We start from the raw sequence: 11,190 nt of genomic DNA on the forward strand, positions 1-11,190 counted from the left end.
CTCTCCACTGCCTCTCCACCACCTCACCTCTCAGACCCACCTCTCCACTATCTCACCTCTCAGACCCACCTCTCCACCACCTCACCTCTCAGACCCACCTCTCCACCACCTCACCTCTCAGTCCCACCTCTCCACCACCTCACCTCTCCACCACCTCACCTCTCAGACCCACCTCTCCACCACCTCACCTCTCCACCACCTCACCTATCAGACCCACCTCTCCACCACCTCACCTCTCAGACCCACCTCTCCCCCACTTCACCTCTCCACCACCTCACCTCTCAGACCCATCTCTCCACCATCTCACCTCTCAGAGCCACCTCTCCACCACCTCACCTATCAGACCCACCTCTCCACCACCTCACCTCTCAGACCCACCTCTCCCCCACCTCACCTCTCCACCACCTCACCTCTCCACCACCTCACCTCTCAGACCCACCTCTCCACCACCTCACCTCTCCACCACCTCACCTCTCAGACCCACCTCTCCACCACCTCACCTCTCAGACCCACCTCTCCACCATCTCACCTCTCAGACCCACCTCTCCACCACCTCACCTCTCCACCATCTCACCTCTCAGACCCACCTCTCCACCACCTCACCTCTCAGACCCACCTCTCCACCATCTCACCTCTCAGACCCACCTCTCCCCCACCTCACCTCTCCACCACCTCACCTCTCCACCACCTCACCTCTCAGACCCACCTCTCCACCATCTCACCTCTCAGACCCACCTCTCCACCACCTCACCTCTCCACCACCTCACCTCTCAGACCCACCTCTCCACTATCTCACCTCTCAGACCCACCTCTCCACCACCTCACCTCTCAGACCCACCTCTCCACCATCTCACCTCTCAGACCCACCTCTCCACCACCTCACCTCTCCACCACCTCACCTCTCAGACCCACCTCTCCACTGCAGAACTCAGTCCCAGCTCATTTGCCGGTGTGTGTTACTTTGAGGTGGGGGTTGGTGGGGGGTATGGATTTTTTTCCTTCACCCAAGTGAGACGGTATGAGGTCTGTGTGCTAATGAGCTGACACTGCAGAGAGAGTTGAACTGGGGGAGACAGAGGAGAGGAGAGGAGAGGAGAGGAGAGGAGAGGAGAGGAGAGGAGAGGAGAGGAGAGGAGAGGAGAGGAGAGGAGAGGAGAGGAGACCAGTGGGCCAGGCCAGACACATTGGGATAATGTGGTTCCAATCACTGTAAGATGCTTTGAATAAACATGTCTGCTGAATGACCGGTAGACATTATGAAAGTATTATAGGGGTGGACAGAACCACAGAGGACCACAGACGTCTGTTGACAAGGCTCTGCAACAGAACACTACTATGATGTTGAGAGTAGGTCATCGTCTTTGCCCTATTCAGGCTCACCTTTTGACATCATCTAGATACAGAGTCTACTGAGTCTACTGTGAGTGTACTGAGTCTACTGTGAGTGTACTGAGTCTACTGTGAGTGTACTGAGTCTACTGTGAGTCTACTGAGAGTCTACTGTGAATCTACTGAGTCTACTGTGTCTACTGTGAGTCTACTGAGTCTACTGAGAGTCTACTGTGAGTCTACTGAGTCTATTGAGAGTCTACTGAGAGTCTACTGAGAGTCTACTGTGAATGCACCACATTCACTTTGTCTTGCTTGCCCTTCCTTCTTTCCCCTTCCCTTTCCTTTGTTCCCCATCCTCCCCTTTTCTTTCCCTTTCCTCTCTTTCCTTCTCTCGTTCCTCCTTCGCTTTCCTTCTCTCGTTCCCTCTCCTCCCATTCTCCCTCCTCTACTCCCTCTCCAACTCCTCCCTTTCCCTCTCCCCCTTTCCCTCTCCTCCCTTTCCCTCTCCTCCCATTCTCCCTCCTCTACTCCCTTTCCCTCTCCTCCCTTTCCTCCCTTTCCCTCCCCTCTCTTTCCTTCTCTCGTTCCCTCTCCTCCCATTCTCCCTCCTCTACTCCCTTTCCCTCTCCTCCCTTTCCCTTTCCCTCTCCTCCCTTTCCCTCTCCCTGTCCTCCCTTTCCCTCCCCTCTCTTTCCTTCTCTCGTTCCCTCTCCATCTCCTCCCGTACCTCCTCCTCTCCTCCCTTTCCCTCTCCTCTCTTTCCTTTTCCCTTTCCCTCTCCTCCCTTTCCTCCTCCTCTCCTCCCTTTCCCGCTCCTCTCTTTCCTTCTCCCATTCCCTCTCCTCCCTTTCCCTCTCCTCTCTTTCCTTCTCCCTCTCCATCTCCTCCCTTTCCTCCCTTTCCCTCTCCTCTCTTTCCTTCTCCCTCTCCATCTCCTCCCTTTCCTCTTCCTCTCCTCCCTTTCCCTTTCCCTCTCCTCTCTTTCCTTCTCCCATTCCCTCTCCTCTCTTTCCTTCTCCCTCTCCATTTCCTCCCTTTCCTCCTCCTCTCCTCCCTTTCCCTCTCCTCTCCTCCCTTTCCATTTCCCTCTCCTCTCTTTCCTTCTCCCATTCCCTCTCCTCTCTTTCCTGCACCCTCTCCATCTCCTCCCTTACCTCCTCCTCTCTTCCCATTCCCTCTCCTCTCTTTCCTACTCCCTCTCCATCTCCTCTCCTCCCTTTCCCTCTCCTCTCTTTCCTTCTCCCTCTCCATCTCCTCCCTTTCCTCCTCCTCTCCTCCCTTTCCCTCTCCTCTCTTTCCTTCTCCCTCTCCATCTCTTCCCTTTCCTCCTCCTCTCCTCCCTTTCCCTCTCCTCTCTTTCCTTCTCCCATTCCCTCTCCTCTTTTTCCATCTCCTCCCTTACCTCCTCCTCTCCTCGCTTTCCCTCTCCTCTCTTTCCTTCTCCCTCTCCATCTCCTCCTTTTCCCTCTCCTCTCTTTCCTACTCCCTCTCCATCTCCTCCCTTACCTCCTCCTCTCCTCCCTTTCCCTCTCCTCTCTTTCCTTTTCCCATTCCCTCTCCTCTCTTTCCTTCTCCCATTCCCTTTACTCCCATTCCCTCTCCTCTCTTTCCTTCTCCCTCTCCATCTCCTCCCTTTCCTCCTCCTCTCCTCCCTTTCCCTCTCCTCTCTTTCCTTCTCCCATTCCCTCTCCTCTTTTTCCATCTCCTCCCTTACCTCCTCCTCTCCTCGCTTTCCCTCTCCTCTCTTTCCTTCTCCCTCTCCATCTCCTCCCTTTCCCTCTCCTCTCTTTCCTACTCCCTCTCCATCTCCTCCCTTACCTCCTCCTCTCCTCCCTTTCCCTCTCCTCTCTTTCCTTCTCCCTCTCCATCTCCTCCCTTACCTACTCCTCTCTTCCCTTTCCCTCTCCTCTCTTTCCTACTCCCTCTCCATCTCCTCCCTTACCTCCTCCACTCCTCCCTTTCCCTCTCCTCTCTTTCCTTCTCCCTCTCCATCTCTTCCCTTACCTCCTCCTTTCCTCCCTTTCCCTCTCCTCTCTTTCCTTCTCCCTCTCCATCTCCTCCCTTACCTCCTCCTCTCCTCCCTTTCCCTCTCCTCTCTTTCCTTCTCCCTCTCCATCTCCTCCCTTACCTCCTCCTTTCCTCCCTTTCCCTCTCCTCTCTTTCCTTCTCCCTCTCCATCTCCTCCCTTACCTCCTCCTCTCCTCCCATTCCCTCTCCTTCCTTTCCCTTGTCATCGTTTTCCTTCATTATGCTTTCTTTACGTTACGTTCTTTACTTTCTTTACATTGCCTGTAATCAGATTAAACGAGGCCAGAGGGAACACAATAGACAGCATCATAAAAGAATGCCATTCACATCGACCCCCGGCAACAACAAACAATTTCCCAGAAGAGAGCAGCGCAGAGAGACGTTTGAACACAGTAGAGAGCGGAGCAGAGTGCAGTTTGAACACAGAGAGAGCAGAGCAGAGTGCAGTTTGAACACAGTAGAGAGCAGAGCAGAGTGCAGTTTGAACACAGTAGAGAGCAGAGTGCAGTTTGAACACAGTAGAGAGCAGAGTGCAGCTAAGACACAGTAGAGAGCAGAGCAGAGAGCCGTTTGAACACAGTAGAGAGCAGAGCAGAGTGCAGTTTGAACACAGTAGAGAGCAGAGCAGAGAGCCGTTTGAACACAGTAGAGAGCAGAACAGAGTGCAGTTTGAACACAGTAGAGAGCAGAGCAGAGTGCAGTTTGAATGTATGACTGGATGAATAAGCCATTGGCCACACTGAGAGGAGCTACATGTAACCGCAGCATGTAGGGAGAAGCCTGTTATTGATGGAGTGGAGTCTATATTGATTGTAAAGCATCTCCGAGATGGAGTGCTGGTCTAGGATCAGGTATGTAGGTCCCTCTGTCCGTGTAATCATATTCATTATGATCTGAAAGGCAACTCCAACTCTTTTTAAATATGGAGATGTCCATATCAGAGCCGATACTCCTACCTAGATTAAAAACACTATTCTGATGTCTGTTAAGGAGCATGCTGAAATCACCCACATGGAGTCCTTGGCACCATGGTTATTGTACATGTTTTTACTGTTTTCTCGTCTTTCCTCTCCAAGGTCATACAGCCTCTGTCTCTCACTGTAAAGATACCGTGCCCTCCCTATCATATATACGTGATCTTCTCCTCGGGATGTTGTCAAGGGAATTTCATTTGTATTCTTGTCCCAAATGGCACCCTATTCCCTTTGTAGTGCACTACTTTAGACCAGAGCTCTATTCCCTTTGTAGTGCACTACTTTAGACCAGAGCCCTATTCCCTTGATACTGCACTACTTTAGACCAGAGCCCTATTCCCTTGATACTGCACTACTTTAGACCAGAGCCCTATTCCCTTGATAGTGCACTACTTTAGACCAGAGCCCTATTCCCTTGATAGTGCACTACTTTAGACCAGAGCCCTATTCCCATTTAAAGTGCACTACTTTTGATGGGGCTCTGGTCTAAAGTAGTGCACTACAAAAAGATTAAGGGGCTATTTGAGATGCACATCTTGGTTTGTATTTGCTACAGAGATATTTACCTTAGTAATATCATACAGCCTATACAAACAATGAACCATTCAGACGTCTCTACCTCAGTGTTGTGTATCAACAGTGGATCAATGAGACATCTCTATCTTGATTGGTCGATCTCCTAGCCATTCCTAGTCGACCACCAAAAATGTATGTTAACAACCCAGGATAAAGCCTTGCCTTGCCATTTTTTTCCCACTTTGCTCTGTTGGCGGTAGTTGCACTTGACTCAGCAGCCCTAGTGCCGGGAAGGCAAAGGGTTCCCATTTTTAACCATTTCACGTGTCTGAAGGTAGAACTCCGCCTACTCAGCAGACCCAGAGAGCAAATCAAGTGCACCTATAGGCCTACCGCTGGCCAATCAGATAGCTCAGATCGCCGTGTCTGCACAGTTTCCTCGAGCCATAGACTGTAAAAAGAAACCTTGAATGCACAGCAAAGTTGATACTGTGAGATTTCAAGACTTTTAAAACCATGACTAGAGAGAATAAAGCAAAGAATATTTTGTTTTTATCAGGAAGTTCATGTTTATGTTGTTATTCATCACTGTCAACACTTTGTTCAACATTTTATAAGCCATAAAATGTGTTTTCTTCCTACTTCCACTCAGTCCACTCAGTGCTGCAGTGCTACAACCAGCACTGAGTGACTGACTACAGCACAGTGTTTCCATAAGCTAGCGCTGCTATTATTAGCGGCTTGTGTCTTTTTTAGTAGAGAGGAATATTTCACTTTCTCTGGTCATAGGAGTAAAAACATGAATTGTTGCATGAGGCAGAAATAATGCAATGCGACTTGAGTTTCACCATCAGCTGGAAGACGGTGTCCCCTTTTTCTCAGCGGAGGGAGGGAGAACGGAGGGAGGGAGGGAGAACAGAGGGAGGGAGGGAGGGAGGGAGAACGTAGGGAGGGAGGGAGAACGGAGGGAGGGAGAATGGAGGGAGGGAGAACGGAGGGAGGGAGAATGGAGGGAGGGAGAATGGAGGGAGGGAGGATGGAGGGAGGGAGGGAGGGAGAACGGAGAGAGGGAGAACGGAGGGAGGGAGAAGGGAGGGAGAACGGAGGGAGGGAGAACGGAGGGAGGGAGAACGGAGGGAGGGAGGGAGAACGGAGGAAGGGAGAACGGAGGAAGGGAGAACGGAGGGAGGGAGGGAGAAGGGAGGGAGAACGGAGGGAGGGAGAACGGAGGGAGGGAGAATGGAGGGAGGGAGGGAGAAAGGAGGGAGGGAGAAGGGAGGAAGGGAGAACAGAGGGAGGGAGAACGGAGGGAGGGAGAACGTAGGGAGGGAGGGAGAACGGAGGGAGGGAGAATGGAGGGAGGGAGAATGGAGGGAGGGAGAACGGAGAGAGGGAGAACGGAGGGAGGGAGAAGGGAGGGAGAACGGAGGGAGGGAGAACGGAGGGAGGGAGAATGGAGGGAGGGAGGGAGAACGGAGGAAGGGAGAACGGAGGAAGGGAGAACGGAGGGAGGGAGGGAGAAGGGAGGGAGAACGGAGGGAGGGAGAACGGAGGGAGGGAGGGAGAAAGGAGGGAGGGAGAAGGGAGGAAGGGAGAACAGAGGGAGGGAGAACGGAGGGAGGGAGAATGGAGGGAGGGAGAATGGAGGGAGGGAGAACGGAGGGAGGGAGAACGGAGGGAGGGAGGGAGGGAGGGAGGGAGGGAGGGAGGGAGGGAGGGAGGGAGGGAGGGAGGGAGGGAGGGCGGGAGGGAGGGAGGGAGGGATGGAGGGAGGGAGGGAGGGAGGGAGAACGGAGGGAGGGAGGGAGAACGGAGGGAGGGAGGGAGGGAGAACGGAGGGAGGGAGGGAGAACGGAGGGAGGGAGGGAGAACGGAGGGAGGGAGAACAGAGGGAGGTTGAGTCGGGTGAGAGTCAGCCTCACCGTTGTTCCCTCCCCTCAGACTGACCATCAGTTGCAGTCCATCAGTGCAGTAAAAAAAAAAGCAAATGATTATGGGCAATATAAGCATAGCCCAAAAAAACTAATAATAATAATAACATTAATAAATAAAATAAAGCATAGCCAATATGCAGTGATAATATATTGGGTCTATAGCCTACTGCAAAAAAACATTATTATTACAGAATTGTTTTTAATTGGTTAATGTTGCATAGGCTTAGTCATATCCGACTCACAAAGTGATCTGGACATAGAAGAAGTTGGTGACCATTGGTGTGACGTAACAATAGTGAACCATTGAGACATCTCAAAAGGCACTCTGGCACCCCGTCCTCTGGACCCTGGTCTTATCTAATGTAGGCCTACCAAGCAAAAGCATTTTCATACCATGCATTCACTATGTTATTATGAATGCCGTGTGTCTGTGTCTGTGTCTGTGTGTGTGTGTGTGTGTGTGTGTGTGTGTGTGTGTGTGTGTGTGTGTGTTCAAGGGGGAATTCTGGACATATTCCCGAGCAGAGGGAGATTTTAATTGAAAACAGCTCTGTACTTACATGCATGGGTGACTGAGAAGCTGTTGGACGACTCGAGGTTGTCTACGTTATAATTGAGATGGAAGGGTTTCTCCGTAGTGTTCTGGTTGGTGTTGTAGAGCTGAACAGCGAACCTAAACGCACTGTGCTCCTGCACAGTGGACCGCATGAACAGACCCCCTAGAAGACATACAGATACATAATCAACTTCGGCTACCATTTCCCGTCATCATTATTTACACACATTTTACATCCAACTCTGTCTGCCTTATATTTTCATAGACACCGGAAGGAACCACCACTGGCCCTTGCACGGACGGTAGGTAGGGTAGCCCACCTACTTGCCTGTCGAGGAAAACTTGAGGAAGACATCGACTTCAGTGGCACTTGACTTGTATGTAGCTTACATAACAATTGTTAAACTGCAGGGATCTCCGTCGTTCTGTTTATACACGACTCTCAAGTGTTAAACCAAACAACACGGATCATGTAGGCAGGCTCGTGCGTCAAATTAATTAGGATAAACAAATCACACACAATTCTTCTTTACTCCTCATCATTCTGTCTACAGAAACGTGTTATTGCGGAATTGCTCCCTACAATTTTCACCCTTATGAAGTTGCAACATTTTCCCGTGAACCATTCAATGAGGTAATTTCTTTCAAGCATTTTTCTAACGTTGTATTTCATAAAATCTGTAATCAAAGCCGCGGAGCAAGTTCAATATTTATTACTTCAAGCAAAGCAACCGACTTAATTAATATCACACCCGATAAAGGTCATACTCCGAAGAACCGGCATTATCCATAAAATTACCGGCGAAAAGCAAACATGATGATGATGATTATGTTATAATTATTTTACGGACTACTTACCTATATTAATCTGATTGGGAAATCCCGCGAGTGATCTGCCCGAAAGCCACAATAAAAATAGAACCACGTTTTGTGCCATTTTCGCAATTTCTCCAACCCGTCTATGTTCTCAACTCCTTAAAAGGATCTGCCTAAGCAAATTCATAAGCAATCCCGAAGATGCTGAAAATCCTCCAGATTTATGATGGTCGCTCACAGTGCACCAATTGGGTTCATTAAGGTGCAGCACGGGGCTGCGGAGCAATTTTCTGCAACTGTGAGAGGAGAGTGTGTGAGAGAGAGAGAGAGAGAGAGAGGCTGGGACTTATTCGTCCCAAAGATGGTGGTTGAGAAACTAGCTGATCTGATTAAGAAAACAAGCTCCTCCGATTGGACCAGCGGCGATTTTGATTAAATGTTATTTTGATTAAAAGCTTCCCTCGTCCTGTGTGCACCGGACTCCGTTACCGGATAACACTAGCCCAGTTCAGCTCCACTAGTAGGACTGACTGCAAGGCACTAGTGCCACGCTCGTCCACATTACTGTATCCGCGCGCAATCAATAGGAGAAAGCACGGCAATCTCAGGCGGCCAATGCCTTTCAATTGGCTACAGTAGATAACCGCTTACAGCTGGTGCAGCTGCCGCCTCAAGGATATGATGAGGGGAAGTTGGCGTTAGTGAGCGCGGATAGAGTAGAGGCAAAACAAAGAACACAAGTGGATTCATAATTAGAAGCTATTCAAAACAACCCGGAATAAACTATACATAAAACTGGTATTCGTGAATATGTTGTCATACTGCTATGATCAGAAGTAACTCACATTTATTGTTAAACACCTATATAGACTAGCATGTTTAAAAATCTATAGACTATCTTTGATTTCCTAATTATTTTTAATAGCGTGGGCAAAGTCCTGCTTGCTCTCCTTTCAGAACCCGGATAGAGAGCGCAGCATGAGGCGCTGTCCATGGTGCTGAAGTGACTGAAACTCGGGAACGAGAGAAACAGGCTACACAACTGGTGTAGATTACGCCTTACAGCCTAAACATTCATATTTAGTTCTCGCTATATGTTACTGGTCGTTTTTAAAAATTACATTTTATAGGGGCAGGGTAGCCTAGTGGTTAGAGTGTTAGACTAGTAACCGGAAGGTTGCAAGTTCAAATCCCTGAGCTGACAAGGTCGTTCTGCCCCTGAACAGGCAGTTAACCCACTGTTTCTAGGCTGTCATTGAAAATACGATTTTTTTCTTAACTGACTTGCCTAGTAAAATAAATTGCCATCATGACTGTCCCTATCTTTCACCCATGAAGCATGCTTGAAATACATGACTGAGACCCACAAATGCCATTTCTTTCTGAACTCACTAGATCAATATATTTATATTTCTAAGTATGGGTCTGTTGCCTCCTGCTAAGGTTTCTGTTCTCTATGTGTAGCCTAGTTACTATTTTCTAGTAAGTCCTCAGTGAGTTTAGTCTCCTCTCTGCCACTCTCTCTCTCTCTCTCTCTCTCTCTCTCTCTCTCTCTCTTTCACACTACTTGTCTATCATTACTGTGTTTCAGCCAAACAGAGGAGCAGTTAGCGGATTACTGACTCGTTTATCAACCGCTGCAAAGCTCTTCGAAAATTTAGTTTTTAATTGCGTTGCAAATGGGCAAGACTTCAGCCATTGATACTGTATAAGACTGCTTTCCAAATGACTCTGGATAGACAGTCCGCCCTGTCAAACTATACCTATTTAGCACTAATAGACCGCAGGGAGGAAATTATGAGAGAAATAATAAAATAGTGTTTAAATCACTGTAGCTTATGATGGGACAAACCAGACCTGGGGTTCGAACCCAGGGATTCTATGCGCGACATGAACGTGTTAGCCTGCTGAGCTAAAAGCTGTGAATTACTTAGGTGAGCTGATTCAAGTGTTCACTATCTTGTCTCTCACTTGATCTTGGCTACATTCCAAATGGAAATTGTCTCCAATGGCACCCTATTGCCTATATAGGGCACTTTTTTTTGACACATCCCTATATAGGGGTCTGGTCAAAGTAGTGCACTATGTAAGGAATAGGGAGCAATTTGGGACAGAGTACTTGTCTTAGTGAGGTCTATGTTTGTGGTTACATCGTGGAGCAGTGGGCCCTGCCTGCCGATGACATTATTCTTGGAGAGAACCTGAGAATGACTTCTTTGTGTAGCAAGACATCAGACCCAAGCTAGTTTAGAAATACAGAGAACAGTAGATCCTAGCTGGTTCAGAGATACAGAGAACAGTAGATCCTAGCTGGCTCATGGGCTTAGACACAGGGTACAGTAGATCCTAGCTGGTTCATAGATAAAGGGTACAGTAGATCCTAGCTGGCTCACTGGCAGAGACACAGGGTACAGTAGATCCTAGCTAGTTTAGAGATACAGAGAACAGTAGATCCTAGCTGGTTCAGAGACACAGGGTACAGTAGATCCTAGCTAGTTTAGAGATACAGAGAACAGTAGATCCTAGCTGGTTTAGAGATACAGAGAACAGTAGATCCTAGCTGGTTCAGAGACACAGGGTACAGTAGATCTTAGCTAGTTTAGAGACACAGAGAACAGTAGATCCTAGCTCGCTTCGAGATACAGAGAACAGTAGATCCTAGCTGGTTTAGAGATACAGGGAACAGTAGATCCTAGCTGGTTCAGAGACACAGGGTACAGTAGATCCTAGCTGGTTTAGAGATACAGAGAACAGTAGATCCTAGCTGGTTCAGGGACACAGGGTACAGTAGATCCTAGCTAGTTTAGAGACACAGAGAACAGTAGATCCTAGCTGGCTTAGAGATACAGAGAACAGTAGATCCTAGCTGGCTTAGAGATACATAGAACAGTAGATCCTAGCTGTTTCAGAGATACAGGGTACAGTACATCCTAGCTAGTTTAGAGATACAGAGAACAGTACATCCTAGCTAGTTTAGAGATACATATAACAGTAGATCCTAGCTAGTTTAGAGATACAGAGAACAGTAGATCCT

At 48.8% G+C, this 11,190-nt stretch overlaps 1 protein-coding gene across 2 annotated transcripts in view; it reads right to left on the minus strand.

The window, feature by feature from the left end:
* The window catches only part of LOC110487786 (glutamate receptor 3), a 292,170-nt gene extending 283,369 nt beyond the window's left edge, over positions 1–8,801 (minus strand). Inside the window, exons 1-2 of one of the 2 annotated variants that reach the window (XM_036943367.2) lie at positions 8,199–8,801; positions 7,345–7,503 (exon numbers count right to left, since the gene is read on the minus strand). In XM_036943367.2, coding sequence (XP_036799262.2) covers positions 7,345–7,503; positions 8,199–8,277 — 238 coding nt within the window. In that variant the 5' untranslated portion in view covers positions 8,278–8,801. The remainder of the gene's footprint in view (positions 1–7,344; positions 7,504–8,198) is intronic. The other variant, XM_036943366.2, reaches the window with a different exon arrangement.
* Between the last annotated feature and the right edge of the window lie 2,389 nt (positions 8,802–11,190).

Source organism: Oncorhynchus mykiss, chromosome 14, assembly GCF_057628025.1.
Source record: "Oncorhynchus mykiss isolate SJ-2025 chromosome 14, ASM5762802v1, whole genome shotgun sequence".
Lineage (NCBI taxonomy): Eukaryota > Metazoa > Chordata > Actinopteri > Salmoniformes > Salmonidae > Oncorhynchus > Oncorhynchus mykiss.